This window comes from Strix aluco, chromosome 3 (genome assembly GCF_031877795.1).
Source record: "Strix aluco isolate bStrAlu1 chromosome 3, bStrAlu1.hap1, whole genome shotgun sequence".
Taxonomy (NCBI): domain Eukaryota; kingdom Metazoa; phylum Chordata; class Aves; order Strigiformes; family Strigidae; genus Strix; species Strix aluco.
The window spans coordinates 27,790,786-27,814,191 of record NC_133933.1 but is presented as its reverse complement, the minus strand read 5'-3'; the positions used below and the strand labels follow the sequence as shown (position 1 = coordinate 27,814,191).

At 37.5% G+C, this 23,406-nt stretch overlaps 1 protein-coding gene across 13 annotated transcripts in view; it reads right to left on the bottom strand.

The window, feature by feature from the left end:
- ESRRG (estrogen related receptor gamma) overlaps positions 1-23,406 on the bottom strand; it is a 408,226-nt gene that overhangs the window by 11,795 nt on the left and 373,025 nt on the right. For all 13 annotated transcript variants that reach the window (XM_074817905.1, XM_074817904.1, XM_074817911.1 and 10 more), the window contains one exon: positions 3,099-3,368. In XM_074817905.1, the coding sequence (XP_074674006.1) occupies positions 3,099-3,368 (270 nt within the window). The remainder of the gene's footprint in view (positions 1-3,098; positions 3,369-23,406) is intronic.

Sequence of the window (23,406 nt, the reverse complement as noted above, 5' to 3'; positions counted from 1 at the left end):
ATAGACTTTAACGCACATAGGACTGAAATGTCTATGCATTTCAGTATTGTGCTCTTAAATATGTATTTTAACATTTCAGATGCTATATGCACTCCATTTGAAATCGGTGACAATCTACAAGGTTGATATATCTTGCGTTTCTGGAAATTTATAGAAGCAGCGTGGCATTGGCCAACCCTGCAAAGGGAACATTTGATAATGGCTGTCAGAGAATCTCCCTGAAAAATGTCTCCTCCTCCCCACCTTTTAGAAACCAAATGGCAGGATTATCTCAGATCGAGTACTGCACAAGTAGACTGCATAGGCCTAAAGAAAAGTTAGTAGTTGGAGTGTTTTAATGCTCACAATACTGAGATTTGTTGGCCCAAACAAAGGTTGTGGTATTTATTCAAACAAAATACAATCAATATGAAGACAATCTACAATTTCTTTTTGCTGCTTCTATACACCAGCAGGGAAAGTACTATGACACTGTATCATAAATCACTAACAGAGATACAGAGCTATAAAATCATCTTTGTCTACTGTTTATAGTAGAGTCAACCTGGGAATCTTTCTAGACAGTGTGGATACGGCAAAAATGCCCGAAACGCCTAAGATTTCTTATTATACTCCATCCATTCTTTCTACAGCTATAAAAAGGCTAATATATATTAAACCGGAAAAATAAATAGTGGAAGTTTTGGTAAAAAGCAGATGTAGCAACAAAATATATTAAAATGTGAATTGCTAACTGATTGATTTTATAATGGCTTTTTTTTTTTTTTTCCCCCAGATACAGCTGCATTTACATTAATCAAGTTCATAGTTATGTGAAAATAAACTATTTCTAGTTTTGTCTATTAAAAAAGACAAAAACTTTAATTTTAATTTTACTTTTAATTTCAGCAGCATTTAAACACTAGGGGTCTGATATTCTTTGATGGGCTGTAATTCTGCAGGTGCTATTTTACACCTAACAGGTTAGTGTAGCTGCAGCTGATGGAAATTTGGTATCTGCTGTCTGTACAACCTGAAGCTGAAATGTTGAATGTCAGCAGTCAAAACATTCTGTTGAAAGGGAAGTCAAATGGCTGGGCTGCTTTTTAACTCCTCCTTGCAACAGTTTCATTTTAAAACAGCAATTTTATTTCTCTTAAGATGAGGGAAGGAAATGTTTTCACTTAAATGTGCCCTGAATTTCAGTATGCTGAATTGTATTTATCTCTGACATTACCCTGGTTGTAATTCCCAGTGAAGTTAATGAAGCTACAGATGATTTTGATACACTCTATGCACAATGTATGACTAAACTTTTTCTGGCAGCAGTATCTTTTATTATTACTTGAACACTGCATGTCTTGTTTTTAGGAAAAAAAAAATGGTGTGACTGGTATTTAACATCATATCCCTATATTCTAGCCCCTTACCCTTTTTATGAAGTAAGCTGTAGAAATATTTCTAATTCAGGCTTTGAATTACAGAATCAAAATAAGTAAAAAAAAACTTCTCTATTTAGACTCCTAATTCCAGATAACTTTCTTGCTCTGTTCATTAAGCATGACCAATTTTGAGAAAATCCTTCTTGTAGCTGCAAAGCATCCTCAAGTGTCTATTTACAATGGTCAAAAATTATAAATAAAATTTCAATTAAAAATAATTTTGATCTCTGAGAGGCATTTCAGCATTTTGTTTATTCTGGAAACAAGATAATATTCTAAAACTAAGGGCAGAGTTAGTGGGGTGGAGAATATTTTACAAAGAAACTAATAAGCATTTTGGCTTTGCATGTTTTTGAATTATATTTCCAATTAAAAATGCAGAGTGCTAAATCACATTACAAAGACAAATAGGAAAGTACAACTTCATTGTTGAAAACAATTTCCCTCCTATCAATCTGAGGATTCATGCATCAATATTGTAGATGAACTGTTAATTACAAAATCAATTAAAAAATTATTTCTAAAAACAGTCACGCGTCCTGGCTCTCAGGGGGGCAATTTGGGCAGAAGGTCTCATCTCACTAGGACCGCGCCAAATCACAAGTCGTCATCCACAAGTAAGCAAAAGCAATCTGGTTTTTCATTTTTCAGCGCGGCTGAGCCCAGCCTGAGATTGATCGTCACATATGGCCCCAGAAAACAAACTGTCAATACCTTGAATGCTGCAGAATTTGAACAAATAGCCGTCCGCCCATTCAAGCCACTCATTGCATCCCATTTAACAGATTTTATTGACAGTTTCCTTCTTGTAATTAAAGGGAAAACTACTGGCCAGCAACCAAGATAAAGTTCAAAGATAGGGTCAAAACAAAAGCAGATGGAGGGGCACGGTGTGACTGTCAATGGAACATAGCATCAGAGCATGTTATTGACACACAGGTATCTAATGATCGGCACGTCATTAAAGAGGGATCTATCGTGAACTTTATGCAAATGCTAAAAGGGACTTAAGACCACAATAAAGCATTAAGGAGACACAAAAGGAAAAACAACAAAGCACAAACGATTTTTACTTATCTGACAGTATTCACTGCTTCAGCACTTTTAAATTCAAATGCAGAAAAAAGATTCTTTCTGAGATTTTTAACCCTTGCTGCACAGGTCATAATTTTTGCAGAAGCATTCTCATAAATGCAGAGGATCCGTAAGGTAAGGTGTGGTCCTTGTGAGATTAAATAATAATTTCTTCCCTCATCCCATATCCTGAAATCACCCTATCAAATGAATCAGTAGCTGCCTTTAAAGAAAACATATATAGCATATTCTCATGCATCCTTTCTGTTCGTTTAATTGCAATGATTAGACTTGCCTGGATTATGCAATGGATTTAGGAGAACAACATCTATATTCATGTGAAAGGATCTCTGCCTGTAAAATACTCTCCAAATCATACAGTGCAGTATCCTCCACTCCCTCCGGAATTTATTCCACAATTACTTAGAACCAGAAAGCTCTTCTTAGTTTGAACTGCTTTGTTTGTTGCCTTTCAGACTGAAGTCTGATTAGCAATTTCTTATTCTAAAACCACGTTTAAAACAAGCATGCAGAAAGTATTATGGAGAAATTAAAAAATGTGACATATTAAAAACATAGCAACCATCATGCCACTCTGCCAACCTGAATTAGCAAGTGCTATAGCTTTGAGGGTGACAAACTCTTCCTTCTCCAGCTTCATGCTCTTGTATTTCTTTACCAGCTGCAGTATGGCATTGTTAAGGTCAAGAAGGCCTGCCAATTTGGATTGGTCTTCATCCATAATATAATCTTCAGCATATACAAGCTCATCCTCAAAAGAAAGTGACCGGTATACAACACCAAGAATCAAAATCTCCATCCAAGCACTCTGCAGAAGGCTCATCTGGTCAGCTAGAGACAAAGTGGAGAATCCTGAATAGGAGAAAAACACAGGAAAAATATTAAGCATGTTTGGATTTGTCAGAAATCTGCTCCTCTTTTTGATTTATTTTTATATACATTGTGATAAAATATGTACGTACTCTCCCTTCTGCTTTTGTGCCTCTCCTCCCCATCCTACTACAGGAAAGTAAATCAATACAAAATCAGACGTTTTCTAATCAACGTACGAAGTTACAAACAATTTGAAATTTGCAGGCTTTCTGTAAGAATCATATTAATTTGGAGAGTACTGCAGTGATAGCCTGTGATTAGTATGACGTCTTCTTTGTTCTGAAATACTCATGCTTAGTTCTAAAACCTGATGCTGTGAAACAGGGATCTGATGACTCTGTTCATCATCACCATAAACCAAGAAGGATAATTTAGGAGAGGAAAAAAAAAAGCTTTTTCTAAAATGGAAGATTTGATGTTTCAATAGAATTAAGGTGATTATCACAAAGAGGAAAATTCTCTTTGAACTTTAACCTCGGGGAAAAGAGAAGTAACACCTACCCTCCTCAGAAAAGATGCTGATTACTTCTGTAATGGCTCCCACCTTTACTACACTTGTTGAAATAACAGGGTGGCATATTAAAGTGCCAACTGAATAGCAGTCACACCATTCTTTTTCTGAGGGCAACCAAAAACTTAATAAATGACTCTTAATGAATTTAACTTTTGCCTTTTCACCCCCTCCCCTGCTGTCTTTCCTAATAGGATCAGTAAGGGCAAACATCTCTACTGTCTTACCTTTTCAGACTCTCGTTTACAGTACCTGTTAGTTTATTATATCGAACTGCTAATATCCCAATCACATTAGGAGCTACAAAACAATATGGGAGAGGAAGTGATTTTCCTGGCCTGCTGGTGAAATGCAGTAGTTTGCCAGTTGGCACCATCAACCACAAGTACTTAATAAAATCATCAAAGGGGATTAGTCAAGCTTTTCTTAAAGGGTCTTAAAGACATGTCTGAGGCTTTCATTTAGTTGTTTATGGAGCTGCTTACATGTCCTTTGACAGGGTTCCCGCTGTAAGAACATTCTTTTTGGCGTTCAATTACACTTAAATGCATTTTTCTGTTTTGAAAGTCGAGAGTTACAGTCAAGCAGGAATATATCATAAACTAGCAAATCTGCAAGGCATCTACTCTAAACAAGATTTTCTCCATAAGCACTAAGCAGCAAAAGTAATACAATAAAAAAGAAAGCCCCACATCCAAACCACCAAGCATCCATAAAAAATGAAACATAAAACTGGCTGCAAGCTCTCTCTCTCATTTTTCTCCCCCTCCTTATTTGTTTTCATTTTCCCTTACTGTCTTTTGAGTCTTGTGATAGAACTGTAGCTCTCTGCCTTCAAAAAAAACCCAACACAAACCGAGCCAACAACAACAGGAAACCCTTGAAGAGGTGACAATGGAAAATAACACATCTGCGATTAAAATAAATAAGAGGGAAATGGAGAAGAAATAATCATTTGAAAGGTTATAGGGAGGAATTCATGATTTCAATTAGCTTCAACATTTCTGTTCCTTCCCATCTTTCAAGAACCAGTTTTTCTGCAGTAGCAGATGGACAGAGAACGTAGCCTGCAGCACCGTCCTGTGACAGCCCCATTCTCCCTCCCAGACACTGCTGTTAGTAAATAGATTTACACATTCTCCAATCTCCACACATCTTTCTGCCGAATAATTAAAAGCAGGATGATTAGTTTATTGAGTGGAAGGAGGAACTTTTTTATTGAGGTCCATCCACGATTTTATCAGGGCCAGCACTTTTACGGTTGTCATGAGGGTGCAGGCATCCAATTTTTCTTATCTGCCTGATTAATACAAACGCTGTTTCAGGACGCATTAATTAACAGATACAAATCTACGTTCTCATGGAAGGATCAATACAGAGAAGAAAAGAGGCATCAATGTGAATTTAGTGCTGATGATGGAGAAGGCACTCTATTGACATTTACGTGCATAGAAACTTTAAAGTTGCAGTGGAGCCCTTTTGTCCCTGTGATTTACAAATTAACAATTTTTCAGGTATAACAATGTTTCACACACTTCCGAGGAGTTTAATTAAGCAAAAAGCAATAAAATCAGTTTTGATTAAAGAAGTTTAACCTGCAATTTCTCTCTATTTTTCTTCTGAAAACTCCCAACTTCCTTCTTTTATTTACTTATCTATTCTAGTACAGATTTGCTGGGGCTTTTTTTAAACAAATAATGCTATGTTTCAATAACATTTATTGTGTGCCACAGAGAAAGCAAATTACATATGCCCTGTGAGGGGGAAAAATGGAATATTGTCTACAATTTATTGTACTGCACTCTTGAAAAATCTGCATTCTGGTGCAGTAAATATACTAATTGTTTTTATATGACACATAAAAAAATCAAAATAATTTTTTTCCATTACAGAAAAATTGGCAAATATAAACCTCACTGTTCTGCTCTCCAATAATAAATCAAATAAACATAATTTTTTTCCTGATCGAAGTAACTTTTCCTTGAAAGCCTGCTCACTGAAAGCATGATTTAACTTTTAAAGACATCCCTCATGGGAATGTAAAGCTGCATCAAGTTGTAATTAATCTGCTTTTGTTTTGTTTTGATTTTTCAGAAAATGTGAAAGCATCCAGCATGTCTCTTATATCACAACAATGCCCTTTTAAAAGATGTTCAGCAAGTCACAGTTAAAAGAATAGATTACACAGGCATATGTATTTACACACAGAGATTTATTTTTAATTGTTTGGAAGAGGTTATACTTATTTCATGCCAAACTCTGCTCTGATTCCGTCAGCTTTTGTTATATGAATCCTCTAGATCAACCACATTCTGTGACAAGTGGACATTTTCTATTTTAAAATGTAACTATTGTTTAAAAAGTCTCCAAATTAGATGAAATACACTTCTAGCTTTCTGGACTCCCCAATCACAACTGCAAGCTCTTTCCAAACAGCCCTGAGATGCTGCACGAGGGTGTGGTTTTGAACTTTGTGTGGGTCCTTAATCCTTAGGAGTCCTGCAGGTCAATGTTTTAAATGTAGAACTGCATAATGGCTTTTTAAAATACAATGTTGTGTACCTTTTTACCCCTCAGCATGTACCATATCGGTGACAACTTTGATCTCTCTCCATCTCCCTCCCCAAGTCAATGCCATTTAATGTATCTCGGGCATTTGCCAGCAGAACAACTCTGTACCTTGACCTGCAGTTAAATAGCATGTTTATCTGCGATACACCGCTCTCCAAATAAACCAGATGACAGTTTGCAACAACGTCATTTGGAAGGATTGAAAGGCTTCTCAAGAGTCAGGTACCCCTGAGGTAAGAAGCTTGAAGGAAGCATGTTTTGTGCCAACCCTCCTGCCATCTTCTACTAGACGCTCATGTGCTTGACAATGATGCCATGGGCACTTGTCAAGATTTTTTTTTCTCTTTTTCCCTAGCAAACTGATGCACTTTGCAGTCAACTTACAAAAAAGGCTAAGCATTTGAAAGTGTGAAGGGCAAAAAATATCTGACGGCTAGTCTTCAAAAATACACTTTCATTTCAGAAAGCATAAATGTTTATTTCCTGAGCTGAGTGTTGACAGAAATAGGCTGCAGCGCAGGCATATGAATTTAACCCCTGGTAGGCATTCTTTTCAGTGCAGTTTTTATGTGGCTGAATGCAAGCATTGTAAATCTACAGGGTGTCTCGTAATATCAGTTAACAATAGCATTGATTTTCTGGTTACAGATTTTCTTCCTTCCTTTTTTTCTTTCTTTCTCCTCCTTTCAGGAACTGTAGTGTTTCTTCAGCTAAAAATAGATACTTTTCTACAAACAGCGTATCACACTCAAATTGTAATTATGCCGTAATGACTCACTGAGATCACAGAGTGTGGATTGAGAAAAGGTTGATTGAGCAACCGAACATATGCTTGGTTTTTTTTTTTTCCTTTCGCATACCAGTAAACCCAAAGCTCAAAGGAAGCAGAAATAAATAGGTAAAAAGGCCTTAGCGTTTTTATTACAGGAACAACTGGCGGTGAGCTGACCGTGCTCTGCAGCGCTCAGCACTCCACGCCAGCTCCAAACACAGTTCGCAGTCTCTCAGATGGGGCTGTTTAAACCACAGATCTTTTCAAATATCAGCACATGCACTACTTGCTCTCTATTTCACACTGTACACAGCTCCATGCTAAGCAGGGTAAATCTTTTATATTCCTGAAGACCCTTTCCTCTACTTCATTAAGATGGACTTCATGGACACTAACTCACTAGGGGCTAGAGTGAAGCAGCTGCAGATGGTCAAGTGCCAAAGTAAGATCTGTGCCTTGCACACAGCACTCCGAGACCTATTGGACAAAAAAAGACAGTGGCTGGACTGATCCCTACCATTATTTTAAGCCTTAAACATTTGAGGCGATGCCTAAATCAGGCTACTCTGACTTGAATCCTAGTTTATTTCACTTCGCAGGGAATGAACTTCCCTTCCTCTCTGTTATGTGTTTAGAAATCTGAGTATTTGATCAAACCAGGTATGCAATACCTGGCAAAGCTGGGAGTTGCTTGCTTTTTCTGATAATCACCTCCCATTTATTTTACCAGTTGTTTTTGTGATTGTTAGTTTCAGAAGTAAAATATTCCTCTTGCTTGCCCTGGTTTGTACTTCAAGTATCTTCATTTACATTTTGTATAATCAAAGCTGTGCTTGAAAATGACATGTTCACTAGTGTGTTGCAGATCCAATATATTTACACAGTTGAAATATCAGAGTTGGATTTTTAAATTATTTACACTTAATTTTGATAGATTAACTTCCTTCTAAATGTTTTATGGGTACTGATGTTTCCAGCATGATTTCTTTATTTCAAAAATGATGTATAGTCACCATTGTCAAAAGAACAAACTGATATTGTAAACACTTTTTAAAAAAACTTTTCTTTCAGCCCAGATTACTTTATTTAGAGAGTGTGTGAGCTCATGGTCCAATGACAAACAGTGGGCCAAAGGCCTATCCTGGCTGCACAGAAGTGAGTGTAAAGAAACCCCACTTCATTTCAAGATCAGGCTCAGGTCCAGTGTTCTCTCAGACGTACAGCTGTCACTCTGCCCTCCTCTCCCTTCCTGGCATGTACTCAGCACTTGCCCGAATCCATTGTACAACTTCAGCTGGCTTCCAGGGATGTAAACAAAGGCTAGGGAAATTTCAGCAGTGAAATTTCTACTAGGGCTACATAATGTTTTCTAGATACGATCACAATATTTGCTGAAGGAAACCTTCATAGCCTGACTGCCACTTAATATTATTCTCTCAGGAATCTAAGGAAGAGAGGATGGCATGATTTGTTTCTTTAGGGTACATCTAGAGCTGAATCTCCCACATAGATCTGAATTGAGAGATCCTTTTTATTACATTAATCCAAGAAAAAACAGATTTAATTGCATTTCAGAATACTCTGTAGTCTATATCTCGAGACCCACAAACATTTCAGCTGTTATGAAAACCATCAAACAGAAGGAGAGTACTCTCACTAATCACAAAACATATTTCACAGATTATGATGAAATTTGGTGAAAGCTGGAACAGAAACAGATACAAGTCATTATGCCAGGGTGAACCCATTATTTCTCTTTTTGCTGTTTTTTTTTCTTGTCATACTCATTTGCTCATGGAGCCCCTGGTCAAAGGGCTAACAGCTGCACGTGATGCCATAGCAAGCTGAAATTTAAGTATGACTGAAGATTTTCATGTGAAAGGTGTCAGCTCACGAAACAAAAAGCACAGGTATTTGCCCAAACTTGAAAATCACAAGCCAGGTCCCAAAGCACAAACTACAACTGACCAGAAATACAGCCAAAGGCTCAACTTACGCTATTTGCTCAATTTACACTATTTCAGCTTCCAAGCTATTTAGAACTGATGTGCTACAATTAAAGTTATGTTTAGAAATTAGTTTCATCCAACAACTTCCGCACAGTAAAACCACTGCCTTTTCTGAGCGATGCTTTGCTATATAGCATCTCCTTCTGCCCCTATAGCACAGCACTGCAAAAGCAGCACTGGGGCTCTGTTGTGAGCGGCGCTATGAGTTGTGATTGCCATCTGTTACTGTGTGGCCGTGGGAGAAGGGAGATCAGATTGCATACACTGAGGTGCCCAAGAATTACTCGGACTCGAGTACAAAAAGCAAAACGCATTTGGAGAGTGCTGGGATGTCTTCAGCCAAGCCTGTGCACTTTCTCGGGTTTTATTTAAGTGTGTTTGTATTCCTAACTCTTGCTGTCCAAGTTCTATAAAATATACATTTTTTTTTATATTTTATAACACGAAAAAATGTCTATGCTAAGCACTTTTTCACTAACACCTATCAGTAAGACAAGAAATGCCACACAGAGCACTAAGAAACCCGGGGCTTTTATCACAACGCTACTTTCATCTCACTGAAACAACAGCAGAGAGATGGCATGGCAATAAAAATGCATTCACACTGCATGTCCCTCTCAATCCATTACGAACAATGGATTCTCACTAAGTAAATATTCGCTTGTCAGAAGTATTTGCAACACTGGATTCATTCAGCAGGACTAAGTAAGTGAAGTTCACAGCAATTTAAAAGCAGCAAATTAGACATTTACAAACAGTGAAGATGCTGCTTGTCTAGCCTGACCTTTCACTCAAGCTATACAAAAAGGTGTTAATGAAATTTAAATACCAGTTAGAAATATTTCTGGTTTGTCTTTTACCCTGTGAAACCTTACATGATAACACTAAACAGGAACAATTTAAGCTTGTCATTTCTTCTCAGGGTAAGATGCATATAGTGAGATGTAACTCTCTATAGTTCAAATTGATATCAGTACTGAAATCAGCACCATCCCCCTATAACCACCCAAATACTTCTAGGCAGCTACTTTTAAATTTCTCATTTCTTACAGCACAAGCTCTTGTGAGCTGCTTCTTCAGCAACAGTAATGGAAAGAAGCTGGAAAATGTGACTGATTAAGAATGTCTCCCTGACTTCACATAATCACCTTCAGTTGCTAATACTCTGAAGTGAAACATTAAAGATGAAAAAACTGATGAGTCACCCTTGCTTCAGGACAGATTTGGTAAGAACTCTATGTATGAGTACTTTATAATGGCATTTTTGGAAACACATGGTTTGAAGTACTGTACTTTTTATTTCCATTAATTTTCATTTCATACCTTATTATTTCAGTATGCATGGAGAAAAGGAAAATATAAGACAATAGATATAAACAGATTAATACTTGGATTTTCCCTTTGGGCTGATTTTACCACTGGAACTTCCACAATTTTAAACAGCTTTACACCAAACTCATACCAACCTTGTATTAAAAAGCAGCCAGGCCAAACACTTATATTTTGATTTATCACTAGATGCTGTGAAAACAGAGGAAGACCTGGTAAGTAGTAAACTGCCTTTTTTTTTTTTTCCCCTGTATGTTAGACAGTTGTCAGTCCTTGTGTATTACCTTCTCTGTAGTGAGGTTTTGAATTCTAAGTTACAGACAACGAAAAAGTTTTAAAATTCAGACTAGCAGTCCAGTATGGCTCAATATAGCTGTAGATCTGCTTAAGGTCAGCAGTATGAACTTGCAGATTCCTGAGAGTGACCTTTCTAATGCACTACATATGTGATCTGATCTGCTTGTTTAAAGTTAACTCTTGCAGTTCTTTAAATTATAACCTTTAAACATGGTTTCATTAGACTATGGGGGTTTTTTTGTTCTCTTATTGAAGACAGCAAAGGCAGATGACATGACATGGTATGCTCCTAACACCATCTTGCCCCTAGACTTGAAAAGCCTGCTGCTGGGTTACAGCATTCTATATGAAATCTGTTTTTAAAAATGTGTGGCATATTTTGAGGTATCACCTGTGTGTCCAGACATTTACATGGGAGAAAATGGAGGATTGTATTTATGACCCTGATTGTTTTCTTTCACTGAGCCTATATAAAAAAAAAAAAAACCCAATCGTATTTTCAACATAAATATTGATTTCACACAAATTTTCCTTCAATCTGTTGTGGACGTATGTATTTCAGTATGCGTACACTAAAGCCAGATTTATGGGTGAAAAAATAAAAACTACGTTCTGTCATTAGTAAAGTGACTGTAGATGAAAACCAACACGTATCACGAATAGGGCTGAATCTCTCTCAAAGTCCAATCCCTAAAATGGTAACACAGTTCAGTTTAGAATAGCCCGCACTGCACATGCATATTCTGTGTATGGTATGCCTTACCTAGATCCTTTAGAGTTCCAGTAGCAGAAATTAAACTACAATCACACATAATTAAACAAAAAGAATCCACCTTGTTGCTTTTTTTTTAATTTTTACTGAACTAAACAAAATTTAAAAAAAAAACCCATGGGCTTGAGAGAGGAACCTAACTAAACTAATAACAACAATCAGTGTTAGTTTAGGCACTGCTCACTTCAATCCTTGTACGCAGAAGCCTCCCAACAATTACACACATAGACTGGGAATATCAAGAAATTTAGAGTTCAAGCTTCTTCAGCCTCATGCACATTAGGTTTCAAAACCAAGTTTGTTGGATTATAAAAGATCATGGTTTTTTTTCACAAAAAGGAGGGACTTCTTGTGCATTTAATACCTGCTACCTTTTATTAATAACCTCTACGGATCTATTTTGAGAGCACTTTTCCTCAAAGAGTGCTGGGTCACTGCTGTTTGCCTTTTACTCCCCTGGGGAAGCCACCAGTCATTTCCTCACTGAGAGTTGTGGCATTCCCTGCTCCCTCCATCTTTCCATCAGGCAAAGTCATGTTTCCAGGAATTCCCCAATCATGTTAATAATATGAATCCAATACTGGAATGTATTAGCATAGGGAGAAAACCATGCTTACTATCCAATCAACATATCTGTGTTAACCCTGTATGTGCTAAGCTAGCTAAAATCTCTTTCCAGAGCCAAACCAAAAACTTCAGGTTGCAAAATTTTGGGTAAATACACTCTTTCGCCCTCCGGCAGGAAAACAACAGCTCAGAACACTGTCCTACACATTTTCCTTCTTCTTCCCAATTTTAAAAACTTTTCTACTGGTTAGTTGATTTTCTTAATGTGCTGCAGATGCCAAAAAATTCAAACGATGTTTATAGTCTCCCTGGTTTGGGGGAAGAGAGTCCCACATATTCTCCTACATGAATGTGAAATTTCTGGTTTACCTAGTTCAGTGTATATGTACCATTAAGATCGTCTCCGGAGTCTGTGTCTTAGGACTACAACAGTCCACATCCAGAAAAAAAAAGAGAAAAAAGAAAGAAAAAAAAAAGGAAGCTGCCTGATTCTAATACACCTAATTAGCCATCGGCAGACTCTTAATTGCATACATTAGGATGATTCCATAGTGGAGATTAATTCTAAATATACCCAAGCAGCTGGTTAAGATGCCATGGATTACAGTGTGGACTGTACTTTTCCACTTAATTAGATATCAAAATTAAGCAGCAACAAGCATTTTGACATAACGGGGATCAAGCCGCCGCTTGGCATCCCAGAGCTGCACTAAAGTGACCGCTAAACAGAGCCGCACAGATGGAGAGATATTAAATGCCGCACTGGAAAGTAATTTCAAATAATAAAATATCAATATTTACATTTTAATTACCCCTACTGAGAGCCGCTCTGTCATTTTCACTATTGCCGACGCAGCAAGGGGTAGTGGAATGACATTGCGGCTCTGACTGCAATGACTATTTTGTTTCCATTAAAGAATGACAAGTGTTTTAGAGGCAGTGACACCCAGTGTGTGAACAAGAATGACAGCAGATCAGAAAATTCCTATTAAGGGAATAAATGACTCAACAAGAGAATTTACTTCAAGCAGCCAGCTCCTCCTTGAAACACAAAATCCTTTCTAAATTTTCTGCAGAAAGTTTATTATTAGAGGTGCCTCAGGGAAACCTTAGCTTCTCATAAAATATTTAGAATGATAGGACCTTACATGATGACCAGTCAATTTAAAAACATTAATACTCAATGCTCATCCTGTCTAAGAGTTATATTGAGAGTTTGTATGAATCAAAATAGTTTGAGGGGGGAAAAAAGGCACATAGTGAAAAGGAGATTCCTTCCTGTAAGACCTGAAAGTTTTGATGGTGCACGGAGAACACCAGGGTTATTTTTGCTGTCTTTTCATCAGTTTTACTACCATTGGCACAGTGAGTACTCCACACCCCATCTGGATCACAATTTGCTGGCCTTCAGAATTACACCCAGCAATTGCTCACAACAGGTAATGTGTACAGGCACAGGTTCAGGACTCCTGTTTCTCCCTGCGTATTCCTTGCACATATATAAACACTTTTTCTTTCAGTATGTACATCAGAAACCTGTGAGACACCTTTGCAGCACCTTAGGAATCTAATTACTTCTGATCAGGTCTGAGGTCAACCTCATGGAAAATATTATATTACATCTGACATGCTGCATTTACAAAGAAGAAAAGGAAGGAAGAAAAGTATCAAAACAGTAAAAAAAAAAAAAGTCTTCCTTGGGGATGTCTGTCAAACTGCAGAGATCTTCAAAGAATTTCAATGGCCTCAGACACGAGAAGGTGTGTAAGAGAAAATCCTTGGTCAGTACACCCCAATACGCAGCTAAGTGACCCTCCTCCTAAGTCATGGCATGCATTTATTTAATAATGTGCAGAGCTCAACTTCTATAAATGTGACAAATGGCTAGAACAGAACATGGAGGAAGAAACGCATGAAAATTTTTACAGAACAGAAGAGGAACAGCTTTATAGCAGTGACTATTGCAAGAGTTTTAGATTGGCTTTGACATTAAGAATTAGCAGTAAAGTACAAAAACATTACTCTGACATCAGCTGATTAACTAGTTGTTCTTCTTTTTCTTGTCCTTTTTCTTCACATCTTTTTCCTTCTTCTGTTTTTTTGTTTTTTTTTTTTTTGTTTTTTTTTTTTTTTAAAGTACCCAGGAAGTACTTCTTAAGCATCCCTAATGCTTTTAGGACAAGACACTTCCCCATTTCTCAGCCACTAGCACCTTTTAATTTCTGAAAGAGCCACGGTTGAAAATCTTAATTAATTGTTCCATACTGCTTCAGGATCATTATGCAATGTAATAAAGGCCGTGTAATTATGAAATTTTACAGCCATTACCAAGGCTGATGGCTCGTATTTCATCCTCAGCTGGACCCAATGGCTTTTAGCCACTCAGCTCCCCTTTGATGAACTACAGACAGATCTATCAGGCCCAAACAATATCCAGGCAAGGCGGCTATAATAGCTACCTACAGATGAAGCCATAGATAAAAATAAACTATAAATCTACACACAAATGCAGGCACGTTGCCTCAGGATGACAGAGGGGAGAGGATGAGACACTTGGGAAAGCTGGCGGCTTGCAGAAAGGCAACCTCTCTCTTACTCAGTTTGGAATTTGTTTGGTATCTTAAAGATGTAAAACCCTTTCATACTTTTAAAAAAAAAAATGTATTTTTCTATGGAAGGTAAGGGGTCACTTCATCCATCTATTAAATTTGTCAAAGGGGATTTATATGGACGAATTAACTCATCCTCCAAATGAAGAATCTTAGTCAACAAGTTTTCAAGTCATAATCTTAAAAGTGAATCCAGGTCACTTGCTTCTGAGACTGAAAAAGGCAAAGCATCCCTGATTTCTAAATGCATTATCCTGAGCAGATGCACAGAGGTGAAGTTAGATGATAGGCTTTCACTGGAGGCACCACCGGAGATGCAATTTCATGCAACATTGTCCTACATTATTTTATTTTCAGTTTGAAAATGAAAATATTTCTCAAAATTCAGTGCAAGTTAAAGGAACAAGGGGATTATATATGATCTCGGTACCTGCATCACCAGAATGTACTTTATGGAGGTGACCTCCATCAATGCCCTCTTTAAGACAGAAGGCTTTCCAAGTATGTATTGCTAGTCCCTCCAGAGTGAGACAAGGCTGACTAAGAGATGAGAAGAAATGGAGAGCTGCAGCATCCTGGCCAACTCTGAAAGAGTCTAGGGAAGAGTCTGAAAACATTAGCTTGAAAACTGCATCTATTAGTACCACTTCTAGTAGCTCAAGGTTAGTTGTGAAGCTGATGTTAGGCTCATGACTGAGGCTAAAAAACACCTCAGAAGACAAGTTAAAAGGAAAATCTCAACAGTACTGTCTGATTTCCAATATTAATGACAGAATGTCTCAGTCCTTTCCAACAGAAGTATGACAGATTTAGAGAAGGTTTGGAGAAAGTAAAGCAAACAGCACACCTGGGGAAACTCTTAAAAAAAGAGACTCGGAAAGCAGGAATTGTTTTCCTCAGAATAGTGATACATGAGAGAATGCATTAAAAGTATATAGAAATTAATGGTATAAAAAATAGGTCTATTTTATTTATTTATTCTCCCTGTCTCGTAACACAGACCAAGCGTCATTACAGTGAAACGCAGGAAATTCAAAATGGAAGGAAGGAGGGAAACTCTCCATTCACAGAGTAGCTGGACTGGGGAACTCCTTGCCAAAGGATGTCACTGAAGCCAAGAATTCAGAAAGGGAGTTGATGCTTACATGGACAGCCAGAATAGCTCCAGGTATAATACTGCTTTGCAGTAGGACAAGGACATTTTTCCTACTTATTTAGTCTAATCTCTAAGCATAAGGAATTGGAAAAAGTTTTCCTGCGGTTTCTGTCTACTCTGGGGTCCACATCTCTTCCCCTGAGGCTGATCACTGCTGAAGACAGTAGAGTATATGTTGATGACCTGTAGCATTCAGTTTCTAGTTTCCTAAAAGCTGAAGCTTCAAAATTTGGGTTGCCTTTATTTGAGGTGCTTGGCGCCTACTCCTACCATTAGAGTTCAGAAAGACGAGCTTAGAGAGATGTGCCGCAGGCAAAGAATTTCAAAATCACAGCAAATGAGCTCTAACTCTGGAGCTGCTACTGTAGAAAGACGAAAATAATGGATACGGAAGAGTCATGGTGTTATCATATACATAAAAGCAAGCCAGGTTTATGCACAAGTGTGTCTTTGCATAAGCCTGTGTATGCATGCATTTGTACTAAGCAAACTCAGGGTATTCTAAAAGCTACAGAAATGAATAAGGATGACCTGCTCATTAACTTGTATTCTTTGCTTATTAATGATGTTTTGAGGGTTTTTTAATATAAAAAACTGTCTTGCTGAAGGACAAAATAATAATATAATCACCTGGTCAGATCAGAGAAGTATTTCCTGAAAGAGGGAACAGAGTCACAAAGGGTCACTGATCAACAAAGCTGCAACTGAAAACAGGCAAGGTGATTCAGGTTCTTCCAGCATAATGCTGAGGATGCTTGATATATGGTCTTTTAAGGACCAGAATCTGCTGTTAACGTGCTTTATTGAAACTGAACGTATGGTGGGTATTCATTGTACTTGGTATGAATTGATCTATTCCTTGCAGTGTATGTGGAAGCAACATAAACATTCTTAATGGGAGGAAAAACAAAAAAAAAACAAACCCAAATTGAAAGGTTTAAGCATATACAGTATATTAGAACATTTAAAATACTAGACTACACAGATACCACTAGACTCTGATTCCTGGACAGCATTTTAAATTGCCTTCTTATGCTCTAATAACAGAATTCACTGAAGACCTCAGTTAAAGCATGGACTATGAAAACTGAGAAGACTGGATGCAGACAAAAAACCTGGCAGACCTTTTACCTCTTCTACTTCCCATCCAGTTGACTCATATTTAGCCAAATTAGCATCAACCTCATGGCTAAGCTCTGTAGCTTTACCTCTTTTTATCCTCCCACTCACTCATATCAGTAGGATGAAAAATAGATACAAATACAACCAGGGTCATTTTTCAGAGCAAAAACTTCAAGTAAGAAGTAAATGCAAAGATGTTATTTCTATTTTATTGGAGGCAGTAATACCAGTTTGCTACATCAGTCTAATAAAAATAATTATAATAGTGGGAGAAAACACATATATACCATTTTTATTATACAGAAGAACTGCGTGAATTTTTACTCTCTTTGGTAAATGTCCAGTCTGTCAGAGAATGCATATCAGTATTCCATAATGTAAGATTACCACTATGACTTTATTAAAGAACAGCAAAGAATTATGTGCTGGTCAGAAAGTTAGGTTGTTAATTTGTGATCTACTGCAAACTGTCTTGAAACAGAACTGGCTCAAACACAGTGAGACAAAGTTTATTTTTGCCAAATAGGGATTACTGCAAAGGAAAAGGGAATCAGCATTACATATTTTGTGAAAGACTTTCATTTCAGTATTGAGCTTAAAACATTTTCCTTCTTCAAGTGATCCTTTTTTAAAAAAATTTAATGAACAGTTACGGCTTACCTATCAGTATAAAGTGTTTTTAAGAAACCTGTTTCAGAGAACATGTAAAGGAGAGGTATTGCTAAGTCTCTAAGAAAACCTAACTGCAGTAAGACCATACTCAGACATAGAGAAAGATATTAGCATAAGTGTACAGACCAAAAATGGAAGGGAAATGGGGGTATAATTGTATGTTTTCGCTTTCAAGATTCACCAAATGTGGCACAAATCTGTAGCTACTCTAATGTATGCCATGCTTTACACTGATTTTCTACACTTGGTATTCCCTAGCTGACTTGTTTCTGAAGTCTATGGTGATTTTTTTCCACAGCAAATCAGCAGTTTTTCAAGAGGTCTCTGTGCAACCCAGGAGTATGACATTTACTAATGTGTTGAGATTCAGGGATTCTCCTTTGTAGAAGCCAACACTAATAAGAAAGATATGGTTCAGTGTCCTGGGTATTCTTCCCAGTTTTATTAATTAGATGGAAAGCTTCTCCCTCTGGAATACTGCAAGGTATTTATTAACACTTCAGCCCACAAACTAGAGTAGATTTACAGTAGTGGAGGTAATTGTTACATACACTGGCTCTTGTTATCAACTTGGCAGGGATAAGCAAAAAAAACCCAGAGGTTTAGATTATGATCTTTTTCATGATATTTTAATTGTGCTTCTTAATCTGCTAAATTAAAAAACTATAGTACAATCTTATTCAGATCACTGACAAAAAAGATCATATCAATTTGCAACAAAATGTATGAATGCTCCTATCTCTTTTAATTATACAGAGAATTTAACAGTCATATTCAATATGGCCACAGAGTGACTTTCTTTTACAGTTGTGCCATCTTATCCCTCAGCACCTTCACATTATATTTCAAGTCTCCCATCTTTTAATGCACAGATACCCTTCCCTAGTTCATCTTTAACATCACCACCTTCTTTCACTTCCTTCATGTTCAACATGACAAGCTACTCCCACTGCTATGTCTTAGCAAACTGGTGACTGATAATGACCAGGCAGGCAGTCAATAATATCTCAGTTACTTATGTGCTTTACCAAAGAAGCGTTAGGTACGCTCAAAGCTACTTCACGTAACCACGTTTCTCTCACCATTACTTTCAGCCTTCCCTCTCTTTGCATTCTTCTCCTGTCAGACCCTCTTATTCCTTCTGGGTACCAGTAGGTCAGTTTAAAACACCACCAGTAATGCCCTATCCTTAATAGGTGCACACTAATTTACCTACACCTCTGTTTCTCTATGCAGCTCTCAGTGCTCTGGAAAGCTTTACTTTGATTGTGACCTGAGAGTTGGGCTTTATTTTGCATTCCTCACTCCACATTCTACATTCTTGCAACCACAAAGTGTTGGGCTCTACCATCTGGTATTTGGACACATTTGTCAGCTTTGTGTGGATGTGCCATCAGAGAGGTCTGAAACAAAATTTTAATGTGCTAATACTGTTGGATCATCTTTTGTTTCTCTGGCTTTCTTCTTGTCCCATGATTTGCTTTCAAATGCCTGTTTCTTGCTGATCCTTCTTTATGGTGACCAGCCACTCACTATGGCTTTCCTTATGGACTTTATCTGCTCTATCAGTGATCTGAGAAGGAAGGAGGTGAGAATTTCCTCATGTGTTCTGTCAAAACATCATGTTTGCTGGCCTCTCAGGCAATGTTGGGTATCAAGGCCAAATCAGCACTGACTCAGTGATGTTTGTGCAAGAATAGCCATAAGAGATGGCTCCAAAAGCTCTTCTGTAATAATTCATTGCTACTCTGATTGGCTTTGTAATAGAGCTCTACTTGAAACATTCTCACTATGTATTTATATTTTCATTCCTTCAGTATCAAAGTAACAATTGGATTGACAACAGATCCCACTTAGCTATCCTGACTGCACAGAGCACACGTCATTTATAGTTGGCACTTGCCAAATACACCCTTGTCAAACCGCTAATTTATTAAAATCAGCAGTTTTCAGGAGTGTATCATAGATGATGTCAGAGACATAGATGAAGCATGAGGTACAGGTATACATGAAGAATATGAGAAAGACTATTTAGTATCCCAAATCTACCACTGACTTTCTCTGTGATTCTGTTGGAGTCACTTAATCCCCCTCTGTCTTGCAGTCTTTCTGTGCAAGCTATGTGTATATATATATATATATATTCATTCACAGGGCTGCTGTGCTATTTTATTTGTTTAATGTTTGAAAACAACAATGAATATTTTCACAAAAAAAGAAGGTCTACAAAGTATTTTCAACATTCTTGAAAAGTATACAAAATGGATGAAGGGATAAGCTGGCTAAAATGTTTAGAAAAGGATGGATAAACTCTAGACCATAGTATATAAAAGAAATAAACCAGTGATGCATTGTGCTCACATCTTTCAATCTTAGCATGCTGTGAATTATATTTAATGTTTTAAATCTATAGCTCTCAGAGGACTCCCAAAATTGGAGGTATAAATCACAGTTTCAACATAAGGAAGTTAAATGGTTTGCCCAAGGTCATATGCTAAGTCAGTGTCAGAGTCAAGAAAGGGACTTAGCCTTCAGCTTCTAGTATTGGGCTGTCTCTATGGATTATGGCAGATCTTTATGTCTGGCTTGAACTAAAGCCCTCTGAGACCAGTGGAAAGAGTCTTGCTGACATCAAGAGGCTCTGAATCAAGCCCACATAATGAAACACTTTCATGTTTTCTCATACTTTGCCTGCTAACCAATCATCAGAAAAAGACCAAAAGAACATGATGAGGAAGTTTAAGTTGAGCAGAACAACAGAGTTTCAGATGGCTTCTACTAAGGTGACCAGTTTTTTTTCCCATGTACTGCTATGGATGCAGGACTGTACCCACAGAATGAATGCATTTCGCATTGTATTAAGATGAGCACAAAGTAAAACTAGGATCTTAACCATCTAGTGCCGACTTTATAACACTGAGTAAGAGGGTCAAGTGCACTAGCGTCATAAAGCTGTAAACAGACATTGATATTATACTGTATGTATGAAAATGCATAAAACACATTTAATTAACTCTAGGTTGTGACACAGACTGACAATTCAAAACAGAAATTTCAAAGCTATGCCTGACACCTTTCGAGTAATTCTGATCTCTCAGGAAGATACATATTTAGGCCAGATTTCTATACATTTTTATGTATTTTTTTAATATTTTAAAAATGCATATTATTTACCCAATTGCCTGGAATGTCTATTGGAGAAATACATATTTATTTTTAAAAGCAATCCATATATTATTTACTCAGTGGATGAGAATGACTTCAAAAAACCGTTCTGGTCCATCAAATAAATACATATTTATAAATGGTTTTTAAAATGCATATTATTTACCCAATGGACTGTAATGGCTCTGCTAGTGCCATTACATGTAAATATGTAATTAGCCACATAATAAAAAATCCCTACAAAATTTCTCTAAAAAGCATTAAATTTCCATGTGTCACTGTACAATACCTTTTCTATTGTTATTATTTTGTTTTTAAACAGCAAAGGTGATTACCCTATGCTAATGACTAAGGCTTTGCCATATTTTAAAATCCTGCTAGCTCTGCAATTATACAGAACATAAAGTTGAAATCCACATTTCTTTCTTTTAAAATTAATATTTTAAAATACTCATCTCGCAGTTGGTGCACCTGGCCTGAACCCTTCTGCCAGCCCCCCAGACGTTGAGCAGACTCTGCATAAAGCACGGCTCCATCCGCAGCAGCAGTGCTAGCCGAGCACTCGTGTCAGTGAGGAACTGAGAGCACGTGCTACAATTTTGTGTAGTTCTCACACAAGCTTCTCCACAGTGCTAGCCAATGCACCTGCAACACCGCTGGGCCATCTTGCTGAAGGCCCGCCAATCTTGTACAGTGCCAAACTTTACTTATTTATCTTCACATGGGTTATTTTCTGCAGAGCACTGAAGATCCTCAAAAGTCCTTTTTTCTTGTGAAAGTGAGGGCAGGATTTGAGACATGTAACTCCAGGGACAAAATCTATTTTATTATACAGTCCTTTATGAGTTCATCTTTGAAACCACGTAACTTAATAGAACCAGTCACCCCAAGTGTTTGGGAATTTGCTAAAAACAAGAATCACTAGGCTTTGCCTATGAAAATAGATGCACACTTCCAAACAGGAGTGAATAGTACCATTTTTAGTAGTGCATGTGTGTGCTGGAATACGTGTCATACATTAAGATGTAAATTTTATTCTCTGAGCTGAATACCAGGTGATTAATTCTGATAGCATAGTGATCAATTGGTACAGATGCTGCACCTGAGTAATGTTTGTTTCTGTACACACTCGCAACAGAGGTGCACCACTAACACAGGTGTCACTTGCATAGCTGTGTAACATCTCCGATTTCCTGAAAACACTGACATTGGTAGTTAGGTTGGATGCAGTTCTGCCAATTTTTTCAATTAGACCCATTATTGATTTGATGAAAAAGCAAATTAAACATACCATGGTAGTATGTAAATTGGTTAGACAGAACATAAGGTTCTGGTACTGAGCTTCTTAGGCACACGGCCTCAGTGAGCTTTTAGTCACCAAAGTCTCTGGAGATTACAGAGACAGGGGAGACTTTTGCAAGAGACCTAGACAGCATTAGTCTAGCCACTGAGGTATGAAACATCTAGGAATATGTTAATGTAAAGAGATCTTTGGAAAACAGTGCCAGAAAGCTTAAACTTTGTTAGGACAACGGAGCTAAAGTTGCTTAGTTGCTTCATTTTAAACCTGGAATAAACCTCTTGTTTTCACAAAGCTGCTACAGTAAGGATAAAAATAGGTAAAAGCACGTAACAACATCTTTTGTTTCAAAATAGCAAAAATAAATATTTGTTAATTGATGGTACATTTTAAGTTGTCTGAATCTGACATGTGGAATCAACACTGTGTGCAGCTCTCAAGTATTTCTTTGCAATTTTCCCTCACCAAAGAACAAGAGTTTTGATGCCAAGAATGAATAAGATGCAGTGACCATCCAGGAGTTTACAAGTTCATTTTTGCAAAATCACTCTTCCCACCTTAACAGGAGCTCAACACGATGGGGAACCCAAAGCAAGTAGGTGGGCTCACAAGCAAGCCCCTTCCCTAATTTCCATTTAATTCATTTACCAAATCAAATCAAACTGCTCCTGTGAAAATTATTTCCTCATGAAGGAGGACAAAGGAGCTCTCCAAAAGTCACTCCAAAGCACCTGAGGTTCAGCTTCTCAAAGTGGGTTAGCTGAAACAAACATAACTGACAGGATGCTGCAACAGCAAGTCCACCCAGGGCACACAGCTCCTAGCAAGAAGTTTCTTAAGGTCAAATACAGTAAGCCCACTGTCTGGCTTTGGTGCACTGGAAACCTACATAAGTCAGCACAAGCCTACAAAATCCTCTTTTCTTATTTCCGCATAGCCGCTTGTGTCGCAGCAGAGAGACAGTATTGTGCACTCTCTCCCTCTCTCATGTCACTCAGCACTGTAAGAAGGCCTAGCAATATAATTTCCAACAGGCCCAAATTCTTGCTGAAATTAGCAGTCTGCTGCAAGTCTGTATTTTTAGGGTCTGTACCCTATACTATTAAAACAGCCTAAAATATCTGGGTAAAAGCTACGCTGTTTAAGACAAGGTTTGGGTTTCTTT